Below are 19545 nucleotides of genomic sequence, written 5' to 3'. Positions count from 1 at the left end.
CTTAAGAATGATGTTTTGCTTCTCCAAAAAGCTTCATCATGGGGGGGGGGGGGCGCTATGGAGTTCTCACAGAATTTGGGGTGGGGTGGGGGGAAGGATCATATTTCTTTACAGTCATCCAGTCGTTAGCACTCTCCCTGAGAGCTCTTGAGGGTAGTTGGGGGTTTATCTGTGCCCTAATTCCATATTCTGGATAGTGAGGACCAATGGCTTGAAAGAGGGGTAAAGGTAAAGGTTCCCCTCGCACATATGTGCTAGTCGTTCCTGACTCTAGGGGGCGGTGCTCATCTCCGTTTCATAGCCGAAGAGCCAGCGCTGTCCGAAGACGTCTCCGTGGTCATGTGGCCGGCGTGACTCCACGCCAAAGGCTCACGGAATGCTGTTACCTTCCCACCAAAGGTGGTCCCTATTTTTCTACTTGCATTTATTTACGTGCTTTTGAACTGCTAGGTTGGCAGAAGGTGGGACAAGTAACAGGAGCTCACCCCATTACGCGGCACTAGGGATTCGAACCACTGAATTGCCAACCTTTCGATCGACAAACTCAGCATTTTAGCCACTGAGCCACCATGTCCCTGAAAGAGGGGTAAAAGAGGCCATTTATGTTAATACTGAGTAGCCCTCTCTCTACAGAGAGGAGGAATAAGACACCTCCTGTCTACAACACAATCTTTTCAGCAGTTCCAAGAAGGCTCCACCCTCATTTGCGCTCTGATTTAGGGGATCCTGAGGGGTCTGATAAAACTCCAAGTAGCCTCAAGAGCTCTCAGGGACAGTGCTAACGACCAGATAACTGCCAAGAAACAGGATATTTCCAACTCCCCCTCCATCCTCTCAGAACTAATCCCTCCATAGCCTCTCACCATCCTGCCAATGAAGCTTCTTGGGTGAGAAATGAAATTATTTCTTCTTCTTCTTCTTCTTCTTCTTCTTCTTCTTCTTCTTCTTCTTCTTCTTCTTCTTCTTCTTCTTCTTCTTCTTCTTCTTCTTCTTCTTCTTCTTCCTCCTCCTCCTCCTCCTCCTCCTCCTCCTCCTCCTCTTCTTCTTTTCCTCCTCCTCTTCTTCTTCTTCTCCTCCTCCTCCTCCTCCTTCTCCTTCTTCTTTTTATGTACACTGAGAGCATATGCACCAAGACAAATTCTTCTTCTTCTTCTTCTTCTTCTTCTTCTTCTTCTTCTTCTTCTTCTTCTTCTTCTTCTTCTTCTTCTTCTTCTTCTTCTTCTTCTTCTTCTTCCTCCTCCTCCTCCTCCCCCTCCTCCTCCTCCTTCTTCTCCTTCTCCTTCTCCTTCTCCTTCTCCTTCTCCTTCTTCTTTTTATGTACACTGAGAGCATATGCACCAAGTCGTCTTCTTCTTCTTCTTCTTCTTCTTCTTCTTCTTCTTCTTCTTCTTCTTCTTCTTCTTCTTCTTCTTCTTCTTCTTCTTCTTCTTCTTCTTCTTCTTCTTCTTCCCTATCCATCATTGGATGTTGGCCATACATACTTAGGCACAGAAAAAAGAACCACCAAAAGATATAAACAGGATGGATTTTCCCCATTAATGTTGTAAATGTACATCTAAGACACATTATTAAATCGGGCTACTGTTGTGATTTAACACTTTTGTGGGTTTTTTTACAATCATTTACAGTAGTGGCCAAAATTGTGGAAACCTTCTGGGAAAAGTGTATTTTCTAAAACTAGCTAATAACACCACTTTTTTTTTTGGAGTAGTACCATAAAATTATATATCAATGGAAAGATAATTTAATCAAGAACGTAATGCAATAACTTTATGAAGGATTTGCTATTAAAATAGCAGTTACAGGATAAAGAAGAAATGTGAAACACCTAGAAAAAACGAGATATACAAAAACTATCACCACATCAATTAATAGTTGGGTAACTTTTAAGCATGAATTACGGCCTTACTAAAGTAGATCGTAAAGTGAGATTTGGCTATAAGAGTGAAAAGATACGGGGTTGGCCTAGATGATCTTTTAGGGTCCTTCGACCTAAATATTGTAAGACAAGTTCTGAGTTCGCAATGTTCAAAATGTCAAACCACAGCAGCTAGCTTTCTCACCTCTGAGGCAACATGCAGAGTTAGAAACCACATAAGTCAATATGAAACTAGTATTTCCTGCCGATGTTAGTGCCTCAAATGCAAGGTTTAATCAGCTTTCTGCACAGCTATAAGGAGCCTAGCCAATAGGAATGAACTAACGTATTTCCATACTTCACAACTATAAGAATATGTGTTTTGTATCACGTCGGTGTTCAGATGTGAGATGGTTAACTTTCTGTCTGAACCATTGGCCAAATAAAGCTTCTCTTCAACTGAGAGCATATGCACCAAGACAAATTATTCTTCTTCTTCTTCTTCTTCTTCTTCTTCTTCTTCTTCTTCTTCTTCTTCTTCTTCTTCTTCTTCTTCTTCTTCTTCTTCTTCTTCTTCTTCCTCTCCTCCTCACCCCCCTCCCGTCCCCTCCCCCCTCTCCCTCCTCAAAGCTATAATAAAGCATTCCTCTATTATTATATTTTTACCAAGAAAACCAGTTGGTTAGAAAATATAAAATGATAGATGATATAGTGCTGGATGATGGCCCCTCTGGTCTGATGGCATGCCACATACTGCTGGAGACAACTATGGATCTTTCAGAGAATTAATGGTGTTTACAATGTGGCTAGACTGAAGCCTTTGGGATATCTAATTGGTGATGCTACTAGACAGGGGAAAAAAAATCTGAAGCTACAAAAAAATTGCAGTAGGAACAAGAAATGTAAGAAGCATGAAGATAAAAAAGCTTAACAAAAGGCAAGATGAAATGATTATAAATGGACACACCTAAGGGTCAGCAACAACTTGATAGTACATAATCAGTTATGTGATATCAGAAAATAGATTAATTCAGTTAATCACTTAAATACAGGTAGTCCTCAACTTACAACCACAATTGAGCCCAAATCATGTGTTGCTAAGCGAGACAATTGTTAAGTGAGTTTTGCCTCATTTTACAACCTTTCTTGCCACAGTTGTTAAGTAAATCACTGCAGTTGTTCAGTTAGTAACACGGTTGTTAAGTGAATCTGGCTTCCCATTGACTTTGCTGGTCGCAAAAGGGGATCACGTTGACCCCAGGACACTACAATTGTCATGAAAATGATCCAGTTGTCAGTTGTCTAAATTTTGATCACCTGGCCATGGAGATGTTGCAAGGGTGAAAAATAGAATAGAACTTTATTGGCCAAGTACGATTGGACAAACAAGGAATTTGTCTTGGTGCATACGCTCTCGGAGTACATAAAATAAAAGATACATTCGTCAAGAATCATAAGGTACAACACTTAATGATAATCATAGGGAAACAGTCAATATAAATCTTAAGGATACCAGCAACAAGGTTACAGTCATACAGTCATAAGTGGGAGGAGATGCCTTTGGAAGAAGAAGTAATAAAAAAAAATCTTAGACTGTGCTGAAATAAACAGATTAACTTTGATGATTAAGGATAGAGAAGACTCAGAATATTTTAAAATTTGGAATTATTTCTATTATTGGTTGGAGAAGAGATATAAATGATTAAGTATATAAGTATGTATAAATATGTGATGAGTAGAATATTATATTAATGACGAATTGATACTATGGATTGGATAAGGATCAAGATTGAAGAAATAATAACTATACAGAAGAAGAAAGAATTTATGGAAGATAACACCGAGATGTGGCAGGGAAGAGATAATTGATGTATTAAATGTTTGTTTGCCTAAAAAATAAAAAACTTTTTTTAAAAAAGTGGGAGGAGATGGATGATAGGAATGATGAGAAGATTAATAGTAATGCAGACTTAGTGAATAGTTTGACAGTGTTGAGGGAATTATTTGTTTAGCAGAGTGATGACGTTTGGGGAAAAACTGTCCTTGTGTCTAGTTGTTCTGGTGTACAATGCTCTATAGCGTCGTTTTGAGGGTAGGAGTTGAAACAGTTTATGTCCAGGATGCGAGGGGTCTGTAAATATTTTCACAGCCCTCTTTTTGACTAAATCACTTTTTTCAGTGCCATTGTAACTTTGAACGGTCACTAAATGAATGGTTATAAGTCGAGGTATTTATACTGTACTTAGTTAGAATATGAACTTAGTTAGAATATATATTTAGTTGGAATATGACTGTGGTATGGTACAGGACTTCTACTTTCTGCAATCCAATGTTTCTCAAATTTAGCAACTTTAAGATAGGTGGACTTTCATCTCCCAGAATTCCCCAGCCGGCTGATTTCTAATCATCATTTTAAAATGTATGCCTTTTTTATACAAGAAATCTTAAGCATCTAAGAAGAAAGGATTTTGAATTCCTGCACTCCAATTCCTGGGAGGAAAATGACTTTATTCCAAGCAGGGGCGGTGTTGAAAGGTTATTGTTTGCATTAGAAAAACAGAAAAAATCCCATATGTTTCCCATCTATTAAGCAAATACAAAGGGCATTATCTTTCCCCAATATATTACTGTAAATAATTCAGAAAGCATTTCCCCAGGCTTCTTCTTGAAACAGAAAACAGGTTTTCAAAAGATGGCTACGAAATCACCATGGATACCAGGCCTCTTATCTCTCTTTTTTCTACATAAAAAGATTAACAAATAAATACAACAGTCCTGATTTTTACAAAGAGAAGGACCAGCCCTGATTTTGTTGCAAAATTACATTATCTAACCAGGACAGCATCTGTCTCTGGAAGGTTTGCTGCAAATAATTGATGTTCTGGAAGGGAAATTTATAGACTCAACCTCGAAAAAGATAACAAAGGTGGCATAACTCGTTTGCTTCCTTGTTAATTTAGATTTATATATCTTGTTCTCCCAATTCTGGGCAACTAATAACAAATAACACAATAGACGTGACAACACAACACAGGCAGTCCTCGACTTACGACATCAGTTGAGCCTAAAATTGATGTTGCTAAGTGAGGCACTTGCTAAGTGAATTTTGCCCCATTCTGTGACCTTTTTTGCCACAGTTGTTAAGTGAAGTTGTTAAGTTAGAAACACAGTTGTCAATGGAGGTTCTCAGTCATCCAGGTCATGGCAGTTCCAAAGGTGCTTTCTCAAGAGGCAACTGGACTTTTTGGTTTTTCTTTGAAGATGTTTTATTTCTCCTCCAAGAACCTTTTTGGATGACAAGCAAAATGTCTTCAAAGAAAAACCAGAAAGTCCAGTTGCCTCCTGAAAAAGCACCTTTAGAAACACAGTTGTTAAGTGAACCTGGCTTCCCCGTTGACTTTTCTTGTCAGAAGTTCGCAAAAGGTGATCACATGATCCCAGGGACACTGCGACCGTCATAAATAGGAACACGAACCATCTGAATTTTGATCATGTGACCATGGAGATGCTGCAACAGTCATAACTGTGAAAAATGGTCTTAAGACACTTTTTCTGTGCCATTGCAACTTCTCACCGTCACTAAATGGCGGTGACTGTTGTAAGTCAAAGACTACCTATAATAATAATTCCCCTGGAAAGCACTATCTTGATGTATTCGTGGGAGCTGTGTGATTTGAGGAGGAGGGTCTTCACGACCCCATGGACCATAGCATGCCAGGCTCTCCTGTCCTCCGTTGTCTCCCGGAGTTTGCCCAAATTCATATCCGTTGCGCTGATGACACTATCTAACCATCTCATTCTCTGCTGTCCTCCTCCTTTTGCTTTCCATCTTTCCCAACATCAATGTCTTTTCCAGTGAGTCCTCTCTTCACATTTGTTGGCCAAAGTATTTCAGCTTCAACTACAGGATCTGTCCTTCCAAAGAACAGTCAGGGTTGATTTTCTTTAGGATTGATATTGTTTGGAACTCCTTGCAGTCCCAGCGACTCTTCAAGAGTCTTCTCCAGCCGTACAATCCAAAAGCAATACAAACCATTGTGTACAAATAAACCTGTGTTTACCAAACCAGGGGTCTCCAACCTTGGCAACTTTAAGCCTGGCGGTCTTCAACTCCCAGGATTCCCCAGCCAGCTTTGCTGGGAGTTGAAGTCCTCCAGGTTTAAAGTTGTTAAAGTTGGAGGCCTCTGTACCAAACACATTTATGAAGGATCTACTTGTACTTCAGCTGGTAAGTCTAGCAAATTGAGTTAGTGCACGATTGCTGTTTTTTCTAGGACATCCTTCCCGTGATAAACCTCTTGTTTTCTGGTTTACTGCGGAAATTGGATGATAGATTTTGAGGCCAAATCCCTCAGGTAGCAGGCTAAAAGCTGTGGACACCACTGCGAGGATAACATGTGATAGCTCCAGATTCACACAGAGCACAGCAGGGATGAAACTGGAAGGCTAAAAGAAAAGCACAGAGCTAAATTATTGAGCCCTTTCCCCCCCTCCTTCCCAGAATTATCTTTATATGAGCAAAGGGAGGAAAAGTCAAATAATAGGAGGTTGGAAGCATTTTTATTTTTTTTAAAGTAGGCTGTAAGTGATCTGGGTCTTTCGGAATTGTTTAATAGGGATGCAGACTTTTTTTAAAAAAATATTTATAGCAGCAGCTATGATTTTTTGGGAGGGGAGAATAGAATAGAAAAATAGAACAGAATTCTTTATTGGCCAAATGTGATTGGACACAAAAGGAATTTGTCTTTGGTGCATATGATCTCAGTGTACATAAAAAGACAAGATACATTTGTCAAGAATCATAAGGTTAAAGGGCCTGGGAAAGGTCTTAGCTGAGAGATTTGAAGATTATGCTGTATGGGCCACACAGAGCTAGAATTAAAGTATGCAATTGTTGTGCCTTGGGAAAAGGAAGAAAGTTGGGGTTTTGTTTTGTTTTTTGCTGGCTGGGGAATTCTGGGAGTTGAGGTCCACACATCTTAAAGTTGTCCATTGAATGAATGTAATTGAAGGAGAACAAACAAAAGAAAGCATTATTTTTGAAAGCCCATCATTTGTCCCTAGAATTCGTTATCAAATGCAGTAATAGCCACTACATTGGGTGGCTTTAAAAGGGAGATCAGATAAACTCGTGATCAGGGTGGATTTGATTTAAATCGAGTTGATTTAAATCATGATTTAAATCACTAGTAAAAAGGATTGATTTAAATCAACTCAATTTAAATCATAATTTTAAAAGAGCAACTGTCATCTCTGCTACTCCTTTGACCCACTGTTGACTCACCGATAGTCCCAGTGTTGCAGAATATACAGCTTCATGCTGCATAACTAAGCTCCATTTCATGCTGAATAAACTAAATTATTTATGTATCTTAAATAGAAAACTATCTTACGATAGATTTTTACCCCAAAAGTTTTTTATTAAAATAAATTCGATAAAAATTAAAAAAAAATCCGATTTAAATCAAAAAAATCTGATTTTTTTAAAAAAAATCATTGATTTTTATCTACCCTGCTCGTGATGGACAGGTGTGTCGAACAGCTATCAATCTTGAACATTTGATGTTATTTTCTGAGTTGGAGCAGCATGCTAGAAAGAACAACGCAGAAAGCACCAATAGAAACATCATTTTTGCTACCCTAAAAGGAACAGAGAGAGCAAATCATGGTTGGATTATCAGAGTCAAATATTTAGTGTGGTTTTTTTCTATTTAAACATGATGGAATGATGGAGAAAACAGCAGGGATCTGAAGCATTAACATCAGAAAAATAAATTTATGGCCCCAATTACACAGTGGATTGAAGATGTGATGGTACTTGAGGTTTATGAACAATTTGTTTACAGACAGATTATAAATGGATAATTATAATGAAATATGCTTGAAACTTGTGTAAAACTGGATGGACAGACAGACAGGCAAGAGTTATAGCTACATAGTATTGATTGTATTGCTTTTTTTTTCCATTTTGGTTACTGGTTTGTTTGTTTTTTAATCTCCTTTTTTTTAAAAAAGTAAACTATCAAGAATGGAGTGGTATTTCAGGGATATGCGCATAGCAATTTTTCTGCATTTCAGAACATTTCCTTTGGGATATGTCTTAGCTTTTTTCAAGGGATATGAGCTTCTCAACCTGAAAATATTTTGTTTTACATTTAAAAGAGTTCCATTATTTAAAATAAATAGTTCTATCCCCTTGTTTAATCCCGATCTGAAAGCATCTAACAAACATAAAATGTAAGTATACCTTGTAAAATTGATCCATAAACGTGACAGAAATCTTCATCCATGTGTATGAGGAATGGGTGACTTCTATATCTTTCTAAATTAATTGTTTGAGTCGAACAGAACAGAATAACTGAGTTGTAAAGGACCATGGAGGTCTTCTAATCCAATTCCTGTTCAAGCAGGGGGCCCTACATCATTTCAGATAGTTGTCTAATCTCTTCTTAAAAACCTCCAGTGATGGATTACCTACAACTTCTGAAAGGAAGCAGGGCCTCTAATGAGGATTTCTTGGAATTGTGATTAGGAAACATCTGGAAGGTTACCAGTTGCCTACATCCACCATAGAAGAAGAATAGGCATGTCAAATCACTTCTTCACATTTGGCTATTCACCTTCTCGCTGGCTTCAAGCTCGGGTCTACTGCACCGTATTGTGTTGATATTTAAGTATAGTTTAACTCATGTGTGATTTTGCTGTTATGCCACAAGTTCAGTTGTTTTCCTGCTACTGGGAAAGAGGAAGGAAGTCTTGTAAAATGTGTGTATCCAGCTGCAAGTTTTCCCATTGCCTCCAAAGTGGACATCCTGTGGAATCCATGAGGTTTATTTGCTGACCTTCGAAGGCTCCTTGTGGTTCAAATCCTACTCCGGTTATGATTTTAGGAAATGTCGAAGTTCAGAAACTGATAGAAAACATAAAAATATAAGTGGTGCCCTGCTGGATCATACCCATCCCATCTTTGTCTGAAATTGTATAGGGCCATGATGGCGAACCTATGGCAGCACGCATAGCCATTTCAGTGGGCACGTGAGCGTTGCGCTAGCCCAGCTCCAGCGCACATGCATGTGCCAGCCAGCTGATTTTTGGGTCTTCCGGTCCCACCGGAAGTCGGCAAACGGACCGTTTCCGGCCTCCGGAGGGCCTCTGGCGTGGTGGGGAAGGCCATTTTTACCCTCCCCAGGCTCCAAGAAAGTCTCTGGAGCCTGGGGAGGGCGAAAAAACGGTCCTACCGGGCCCACTGTACCATTGCGTGCCAAAAGCAGTGGAAACGCAGGGGGGCGGTCATGCGCGCATGCGCGAGGGGGCAGGCAACATTGAATTATGGGTGTGGGCACACGTGCGTGCAACCCCCCCCCACTCCCCTCACTTTTGGCACACGACGGCAAAAAGGTTAGCCATCACTGGTATAGAGCAGTGATGGCTTACCTTTTCTGGACTGAGTGGCCAAAGCACGCGTGTGAATGTGTGTACATGCAGCCGAATCCCAAAAATGCAATCCATTTGCAGCCCTGCGCATGCGCCCCGCCCCCCAAGCATGCATGCATGCCCCCCCATGCATATACCCTGCTCCCCATGCATGCATGTGTGGGCCCCCTGCATGTGCCCCACCCCTGTGCATGCACACACCCCCACATGTGCCCCACTCCCCACGCATGCACGGCAGAGACCCAAAGACCAGCTGACCGGCAGGAGGTGCGCGCGCATGCATGGCAGAGCTGAGCTGGGCCGATGGCTCGTGTGCCCACAGAGAGGGCACTGCATGCCACCTCTGACACAGATGCCATAGGTTCGCCATCACTGATATACTGTTTCCTGCCTAAGCAGGGGTTGGACTACCGCATTTCCCCGAAAATAAGACTGGGTCTTATATTAATTTTTGCTCCAAATGACGCATTGGGGCTTATTTTCTGGTTAGGTTTTATTTTGGGGGGAAATACTGTACTAAATGCATCCATTTGGCTAACAATCTTAACTGGGGCTTATTTTGGGGGTAGGGCTTATATTATGAGCATCCTGAAAAATCATGCTAGGGCTTATTTTCCGGTGGGGTCTTATTTTCAGTGAAACAGGGTAGAAGACCTCCAAGATCCCTTCCAATACTAGTCCAGCAGTCCACAACTGCACAAGGAGCTCTCTGGTCTCCCAAGAGATGGTCTTCAGAGGCCGTCCTATAGCCATTGACCCCAGGACTCCTTGAATTGAATTGGTCCAACCAACCACAATTCCTGTTGTGTTGTTGAATTCCAAAATTTAATAGCTTTCAGTTAGATACAACGCGTGTCTCTTGAAGACCAAAAGTCTGTGCTCCCACCGCGCTCCTTCTGAAATCGCCAGATGCATTGCTACTTTTCAGGTGTGATTGTGGCTCCTGTTTTCTCTTGCCAGGTGATTCCATTCCAGCTGCCCTTGAAGAGATGTCATGTGGTGGGCAATGGTGGCATTCTGAAGAATAGCCGCTGCGGCAAGCAGATCGATCAAGCGGACTTCGTCATGAGGTAAGCCGCCATTTTGGCTACGCTTGCCTCTGCTCCCTTCCACTGTTTTTTTTTCACAGTACAAGTAGTCCTCAACTTACAACAGTCCATTTAGTGACCGTTCGAAGTTACGACGGCACTGAAAAAGGTGACTCAAGAACATTTTTCACACTCATGACCGTTGCAGCATCCCCGTGGTCATGTGATTTACATTTGAATGCTTGAAAACTGACTCACATTTATGACGGTTGCAATGTCCCAGGGGTTCATGGGATCCCCTCTTGCGATCTTCGGACAAGCAAAGTCAATGGGGAAGCCAGATTCACTTAACAACGGTATTGCTAACTTAACAAGTGCGGTTTAGTCACTTAACAACTGTGGCCGGAAAAGTCATAAAATGGGGCAAAACTCACTTAACAAATTTCTCACTTAGCAACATAGATTTTGGGCTCATTTATGGTCGTAAGTCAAGGATCACCTGTATAGAGAACCTTTTCTCAGGAAAAATCTGAAAACTGGAATAGAAAAGGTGGTCCTTGACTTACAGGCATTCATTTAGTGACCATTCAAAGTAACAACAGCATTGAAAAAAGGGACTTATGACCGGTTTTCATACTTACGACTGTAGCAGCATCATGCCCATGGTCATGTGATCAAAATTCAGACGCTTGGCAACTGGCTCGTATTTATGACGGTTGCATTGTCATATGATTCCTTTTGCGACCTTCTGACCAGCAAAGTCAATGAGGAAGCCAGATTCACTTAACAACCGTGTTACTAATTTAACAACTGCAGTGATTCACTTAGCGACTGTGGCAAGAAAGGTCATAAAATGTGGCAAACTCACTTAACAAATGTCTCGCTTAGCAACATAAATTTTGGGCTCAATTGTGGTCGTAGGTCGAGGACTACCCATATAGTAAAACTGTTCCACTTGATTATTTCCTACATAGTTAACTGTTTTCCCCTTCTGTCATATAAATAGCCCTCGACTTACAACCACCATTGGAACCAGAATTTCTGTTGTTAAGCAAGGCGGTTGTTAAGTGAGTCGTGCCCAATTTAATGATCTTTTTGCTCCGGTTGTTAAGTGAATCACGTGTCTTTAAGCAAATCTAGCTTCCTCTAGTGACTTTGCTTGTTAGAAGCTGGCTGAGGAGGTCACAGATGGCTCGCGGATGCTGCAACCATCATAAATACATGCTGGTTGCCATGGGGATGCTGCGATGGTCATAAGTGTGAGGAGTGGTTGAAAGTTACTTGTTTTCAGTGTTGTTGTAACTTTGGTTGTAAATCAATGGTTGTAAGTCAAGGACTACCTGTATTACAATTGAAATTTAGTAGACTCCTTCAGAATGTATTCTGAGGCCCACCCCAAGGCAGGATAGGTGCCCCATACTTCATATGGACTAGTAACTAAATTCAGGAGTGTTCCATCTGAGCTGTTCCTTTATAAAGCTTTTGTTGTTTCTCCAGCTGTGGTAGTGGTAGCTAAAGTAGTTGAATTAGAAATTTTGGCAATGAAGTCTAACCTTTACGGTAGTGAAAAGAGGCAGCTCTTTCTTTCTGTCTTCTCTTGTGCTCCAGTGGGTAATGAGAATTAAAAAATCAAGACAGACACAGACTTCAGAGGATAATTACAACTGCAGAAAAAACAATGGCTACCAACATGCCTTCCACTGAGGACCGGTATACTGCACGAGTCAAAAAGAGGGCTGTGAAAATATTTACAGACCCCTCACATCCTGGACATAAACTGTTTCAACTTCAAAAAGACGCTATAGAGCACTGCACACCAGAACAACTAGACACAAGGACAGTTTTTTCCCGAATGCCATCACTCTGCTAAACAAATAATTCCTTCAACACTGTCAAACTATTTACTATGTCTGCATTACTATTAATCTTCTCATCATTCCTATCACCCATCTCCTCTCACTTATGACTGTATGACTGTAGCCTTGTTGCTGGTATCCTTAAGACTTATATTGACTGATTCCCTATGACTATCATTAAGTGTTGTACCTTATGATTCTTGACGAATGTATCTTTTCTTTTATGTACACCGAGAGCGTATGCACCAAGACAAATTCCTTGTGTGTCCAATCACACTTGGCCAATAAAGAATTCTTATTCTAAAAAAAAAAATGTAAATATTGATCTGCGTGGGTGGATTTTCTATAAACTTCAATGTTTAACAAATTTCTATAAACTTCCTGAACTGTGCGATATACATTAAGGAAGTGAAAAGGCCTTAACATTGAAGTTTATAGAAAACCCACCCACACAGATCAATATTTACATTTTGATTCCCATCACCCGCTGGAGCACAAAATGGGAGTCATCAAAATCCTATGCCATCGAGCTGAAAGCCTGCCTACCAGCAAGAAAAAGAACGAACACACATCAAGGAAGCCCTCAGAATGTGTGGCTATCGCAAGTGGGCCTTCATCAAATCTCAAAACAGACCCTACAGGAGATCCTCCACAACAGACAACGAAGAAAACAATAAATGAAGCAACGTTGTCATTCCGTATGTTGCAGGCATATCGGAAAAACTCAGGAGGATCTTCAGCCAACACAACATACGTGCACACTTCAATCCAAAGAATACTCTAAGGCAGAAGCTGGTCCACCAGGGGTGAAATCCAGCAGGTTCTGACAGGTTCTGGAGAACCAGCAGCGGAAATTTTGAGCAGTTTGGAGAACCAGTAGCGGAAATTTTGAGTAGTTCGGAGAACCAGTAGCGGAAATTTTGAGCAGTTCGGAGAACCAGTAGCGGAAATTTTGAGCAGTTCGAAGAACTGGCAAATACCACCTCTGGCTGGCCCCAGAATGGGGTGGGAATGGAGATTTTGCAATATCTTTCCCCCAGGAGTGGGGAGGGAATGGGGATTTTGCAGTATCCTTCCCCTGCCACGCCCACCAAGCCACACCATGCCCACCAAGCCATGCCCACAGAACCAATACTAAAAAAATTGGATTTCACCACTGTGAAAGGGCCTGGTGGCTCAGCAGACTGATAGCATTGTGATTAACACCAGATGTCTGCAATTACTGTAAGTTCGAATCTCACCAGGCTCAAGGTTGACTCAGCCTTCCATCCTTTCTAAGGTAGGTAAATTGAGGACCCAGTTTGTGGGGGCAATAAGCTGACTTTGTATAAATATACAAAAGTATGAAGGCTATTGCTTAACACATTGTAAGCCGCCCTGAGTCTCCGGAGAAGGGCGGCATATAAATCAAATTAAAAAAAAAAAAATTGTGGCCCACCCCAAGGATAAAACACCCAGACATAAACTGAGCAACGTAGTATATGCAGTACAATGCAGCAAGCCACGTGCAGATCCGTACATTAGGGAAACAAAACAACCACTTCACAAACTCATGGCACAACACAGGAGAACAAACACATTAGGATTAGATTCAGCAGTCCATCTACATTTAAAAGACACAGGCCCGGACTCCGTTTTCGCTGGCAGAAGGCTATCAAAACAAATTAAAAACAAGACAAAAGGAGAAATGTTTCACCTTTTGCATTTGAGCATGCAAGAAGGGACAGGAAAGGAGAAAGGGAAAGACAAAGAAAAAGATGGGAAGAGAGCAAGGAGGGCAAAATAAGGAAAGAGGGAAAGGAAGAAAAAAGAATGGAGAGGGAAGGAAAAAGAAGAGAAAGAAGAAAGGACATTATAATGAGAGTGAGGTCTCAGGGAAGTCCTGTCTTAGCACCTGGCCACCACAGATGTCTCTGACATGAATCCCGTGTCAGGCCCACCATGGCCATGCTCACCCCAGCTATGCCCACCGTTGCCACGCCTCCTGGCCACACACCCCTCCCCGGCCCTCCGAGGTCAAACACAACCCTTATGTGGCCCTCAATGAAATTGAGTTTGACACCCCTGTTCTAGTGGCTTTCCTGTCCGTGTTGGTGGGGATGGTCTTAGAGCAGTGGTGGCAAACCTTTTACTCACCAAGTGCTAATCAGCTACATGCTTCACGGGCTTCACACGCATGCGTGCCATCTGCACTAACTTGCGGCTCCTCTCCCGTGGGCTGCGCGCGCAACCACATGATCTGTGCATGCGCGCAGGTTTCATGGGGCTCTCCCCGTGGGCTGCGCGCACAATTGCACCATCTGCATATGTGCATGGTTTTTGCGCGTGCAATGCACATGCATGAAAACCCTCTGTGCATGTGCACACTGCTCGCAAGTACTCTCATGTGCATGTGCAAACACATGCACAGGAGAGCTCTGAAGACCAGCTGGGTCCCCTGAATTGCACACATGCGCACCGGAGGCCCGAACACCAGCTGGGGTGTGCGTGCATGCACAGCTGCAGGTGAATTGGGCGATAGCTCGTGTGCCTGGAAAGGTGGCTCTGTGTGCCACTTCGGGCACGCGTGCCATAGGTTCGCCATCACAGTCTTAGAGATTCTTTGATTGGGCTGTTTGCTGTTGGCTTCTTTGGCAGTTTCTTGATTGAGGTTTTCTTTTCTTGATTGTTGGTCTGATGTTAACTTTGGAGTTAATCTATGCTGATCTGGGTGCTGATTGTTGGTGGTGTTTGAGTCTTCTTGTTCCTTTTGTGGAACGGGTGATGGTCTCTTTTGCATAGTTACCGCATTTGGGTAATGAAACGTCTGCAAGAAAACAAGCTCGGAGGGCACCAAGGACCCCTCAAATATTTATTTATTTTTTATTTATATTTAAATTTCTATACCGCCCTTCTCCCGAAGGACTCAGGGCGGTGTACAGCCAAGATAAAACCCACAAATATAAAAATTAAAAGCAAATTAAAAGTATTAAATAATTTGGCCGAAACTAAAATAACATAAAACAACCCATTAAAATAACATTTAGGCCAGTCTTGCCTGCTGAAACAAAAGCGTTTTGAGGGCGCGGCGGAAGGTGCGAAGGTCGGGAATCCTACGAATCTCCGGGGGCAGCTCATTCCATAGGGCAGGTGCCCCCACAGAGAAGGCTCTCCCCCTGGGGGTCACCAGTCGACACTGTTTGACCGACAGCACCCCGAGGAGTCCCTCTCTGTGGGAGCGTACTGGTCGATGGGAGGCTATCGGTGGCAGAAGGCGGTCTCGTAAATACCCAGGTCCTAAGCCATGGAGCGCTTTAAAGGTGGCAACCAAGACCTTGAATCACACCCGGAAGACCACCGGGAGCCAGTGCAGCTCGCGCAGGAGCGGTGTTACAAATATATGAATAAGAAGTATAATTTATGATAACATGCTTTTCTTTTCTCTTCCCTTCAGATGTAACCTCCCTCCACTAAGCAATGCATACAGCAATGATGTAGGATCCAAAAGTCAACTGGTAACAGCGAATCCAAGCATAATTAATAAAAGGTAAGGAGCAGATTGCCTGTTTCTTTTTCAATTCCTAGGCTGAGACCAGAAGGAAAAAAAATGAGGCGTCTTGGGGTCTTTTTTTAAAAAAGAAGGAAGGAAGGAAGGAAGGAAGGAAGGAAGGAAGGAAGGAAGGAAGGAAAAAGAGGCATTTTAATGTCAGAATGTTGTGAGCAGAATTGTCTTTCTAGCAGCCCGTGGACAATCAACAACAATCTTGCAGGGGTGGGTTAAGAAATGAAAAGACTCACCTGTCATCTCAGCTGGCTTGAAATTGGTTTGCATCAACCTGCTTCAAAAAAGAGGGGCGAACACTGGAATTTGATAGTCGGAGCCAACTATGTGAAGTAAGCACGGGTCAAAAGCTCACAAGATTGCCAATTTTAGTTTTTAAAAAGGAGATTTTTTTAAGCCCTTGAACCTGGCCCCGAACCACGTAATATTTCAGGAGCCAAATATGTAACTAAACAAAAAATCTGTAAATGAGTCTCAATTCTATATGAGGTTTCTCCAAATGAGAAGTACAAGCAGAAAAAAAAAAAGCAATTTGCACATTACAGGTAGTCCTCGACTTACAACAGCTCATTTAATGACCGTTCAAAGTTACAATGGCACTGAAAAAAAGTGACTTATGACTGTTTTTCACACTTACGACCATTGCATCACCCTCATGATCAGAATTCAGATGCTTGGCAACTGGTTCACGTTTATGACGATTGCCGTGTCTTTGGGTCATGTGATCTGCTTTTGCGACCTTCTGACAAGCAAAGTCAATGGGGAATCCAGATTCACTTAACAGCCGTGTTACTAATTCAACAAATGCAACGATTCACTTAACAATTGTGGCAAGAAAGGTCGTAACATGGGGCAAACTCACTTAACAAATGTTTCACTGAGCAGCATAAATTTGGGGCTCCATTGTGGTCGTAACTCGAGGACTACCTGTACTATATATCTGCGGACCTGCAGTGGGGGGGTAGGGCGTGGTTTCATGCATTCCCCTGCCAGTTGTGCAAATGGAGCTTTGCACACTTGCACGCTGCTTGCACAGCCCAGTTCCCGAGGGGCTGCAGCCTCAAACCAGACCATGCCCCCCGGAGGACGGGAACCCTTGCTACATTTTGTCTATAATAAATACTAGATGCATTCGTGTCTCTGAATTCTGGAATAATTTCCCTGCCTAACCAAATAAGAGCTCAAAACATCCAAATTAACTATCAAAAAGTGATTTTTGGATGAGTGACATACAACGAAGGAGCTGAAACCCTGAAGTTCTACACACAACTGTTTGAGACAGCACCTACATTTAGATTCCTCCTTTAAAAACAAAAATCAACCTGAAACTTATTTGTTCTCACAGAGTGTTATCTTTGTGTACGGAATGAAGTCATCTTCTGTATTTGTAAACCTTCATTTCATGCCTGCGCATAACTCGGTTAGAGTGTTTAGGAAATTACATCTCCCTTGCTTTTATTATTGTCTGGAATTGAGTGCTTTTTCAGCATCAGCGTCTGAAAATTATGTAAACTGCCTGGGTGTGATTTTCCAAAAGTCTCACAGGCTTTGGTAAGCTCCCAGACAGAGAACCAAGATTTATTTTCTGCAGAAAGATTTATGCCCACCTCCCATACAGCAGAACATGGACATTTTCCTTCAGAATCCAAAGGGGTTGCGGCCTGTCGGCCAATGAAATCACAGGAGGAGGAGGCATGGGAGTCAGGGTCAGCATCAAGGTAACCTGAGAGCTCTGAGGGGGAAGAGGGAATGGAGCTGGCAGAGAGATAGAGACAGAGGCAGAGCCTGGGCCATCTATCAGCCCTCAGATGGAGAGTCAACAGCCCCCAGATCTGGAGGTGGCTGATGAGAAAGAGGAGGAATAGCTGGGTCCAGTGCCTGACATGCGAATGCACAGAAGGCAGAGGAGAGGAGAGCAATGGAAATCTGTGGGCCGGTCCTTGGGACGGAAAAGCCACCGCTGCTAGCGAAGCCCGACCCTAGCTCTGAGGATAAAAGGCTGGGAGCAGAGATGAATAGGTGTGGCAGACAACTGAGAGAGAGAGAGAGAGAGAGAGAGAGAGAGAGAGAGAGAGAGAGAGAGAGAGAGAGAGAGAGAGAGAGAGACTTTTTGCCGGAGCTGCTGGCGCTCCCAATAAAGGATTCATTGATTTAACTGCAGAGGGTTTTTTGTGTTTGGGAGCTGAGTCAGAACTAAAGGAGTCCCTTCAGATTTTACTCAGTTAGTCATTGCCGATTATAGGGGCATTGCCCATCTTCATTTCAAAGCCATTGAGCCAACACTGTCCGAAGACATTATCACAGTCATGTGGTCAGCATGACATCACAGAGTGCTGTTACCTTCCCACCAAAGTTGTACTGATTTATTTACTTGCATTTCATGTTTTTGAACTGCTAGATTGGCAGGAGCTGGGGCGAGGATGGGAGCTCACCCCATTGCATGGCCTTGGGGTCTCGAACCTGGGCTCTACTGGCCTTTCCAACTTGACAAGCCCAGCATCTTAACCACTGAGTCACTGTCCCACTCAGAATTCAAATCCCCTGCAAAGTCTTGATCTGATAAGCTGCAGGACAGATTGAAACCCACCAGGTTTAATGAAAGATGAGATGGGACTGGTACCAGCACTGCCAAATTTCAGCTGCACCTGAAATCCTCAAAATATCCAGCCCATCCTTTGCATTATCCAACCAGGTATCTACTTGTAGTTGTAAGCATGTAGAGCAGTACCATAAGGCGACTCTGCATTGATTCGCTTTGAGAAGAGGGAAGAAGGGAAAACTTTTGAGATTCTATTGCATCAGTACAGCTCTGGGATTTCTCATGAAGCTCTTCCTGGAAGGGTTGACCTCAAGTCTTGAAAGCCATTTTCTCTTCCCAGTCCTTAAGCTGAGGCTGTGACCCTCCAGAGTAACTCCAGGGTTGCTACCAGTGTTAAGTGTTTCATTGGACTGAAGGGAAAAACTATTCAATACAAGGAGGAAGATGTATTAATTGTACTGAACTAAGTAAATTTCTTCTTCTTCTTCCATGCCTAGATCAAACTTTAAACTGCCAGAATGAAGCCATTCTCCTGGCTTTTTCATTGGCCAAAAATAAGTCCTTATCGGTACATTCATTTCATTTTCATTTCATTTTATTAGATTTATATACCGCCCTACTCCCGAAGGACTCAGGGCGGTGAACAGCCAAAGAGATAAAACACACAGACTACAAAATTTAAAAGACAATATAAAAACCCATTAAATAATTTGACCCGAAACAGATTAAAACACCCCCATTATTTTAAGACAATTTTAAAAATTTACAATTAAAAAAGGGAAGTTTCTGGTAGTAGCCAACATACCAGCAAATAGGCCCTGCGTCTCTCCACATTCACGCGTGTTGTTATCTGCTAAGAGCTTCTTACTTCAGCATATTGGTCTTACATTTACAGTAGTGGCCACAGTTGTGGAGACCTTTTGGGAAAAGTGTATTTTCTAAAACTAGCTAATAACACCACTTTTTTTTTAGTAGTACCATAAAATTATATATCAATGGAAAGATAAGAAGGACCTGTATACTGCACGAGTCAAAAAGAGGGCTGTGAAAATATTTACAGACCCCTTGCAATCTGGACATAAAATGTTTCAACTCCTACCCTCAAAACGACGCTATAGAGCACTGCACACCAGAATAATTAGACATAAGAACAGTTTTTTCCCCGAACGCCATCACTCTGCTAAACAAATAATTCTCTCAGCACTGTCAAACTAATTACTAAGTCTGCAATACTATTAATCTTCTCATAGTTCCTATCACCCATCTCCTCCCACTTATGACTGTATGAC

At 42.2% G+C, this 19545-nt stretch overlaps 1 protein-coding gene across 1 annotated transcript in view; it reads left to right on the top strand.

Annotated features, from left to right (window-relative positions):
- ST8SIA1 (ST8 alpha-N-acetyl-neuraminide alpha-2,8-sialyltransferase 1) overlaps positions 1–19545 on the top strand; it is a 61903-nt gene that overhangs the window by 23701 nt on the left and 18657 nt on the right. Inside the window, exons 3-4 of the mRNA XM_034442142.3 lie at positions 10253–10362; positions 15610–15702. Coding sequence (XP_034298033.1) covers positions 10253–10362; positions 15610–15702 — 203 coding nt within the window. The remainder of the gene's footprint in view (positions 1–10252; positions 10363–15609; positions 15703–19545) is intronic.

Source organism: Pantherophis guttatus, chromosome 7 (genome assembly GCF_059756535.1).
Source record: "Pantherophis guttatus breed Tessera chromosome 7, ASM5975653v1, whole genome shotgun sequence".
NCBI lineage: Eukaryota > Metazoa > Chordata > Lepidosauria > Squamata > Colubridae > Pantherophis > Pantherophis guttatus.
The sequence above is the reverse complement of the archived record's forward strand: the minus strand, read 5'-3'. Positions and strand labels throughout refer to the sequence as shown.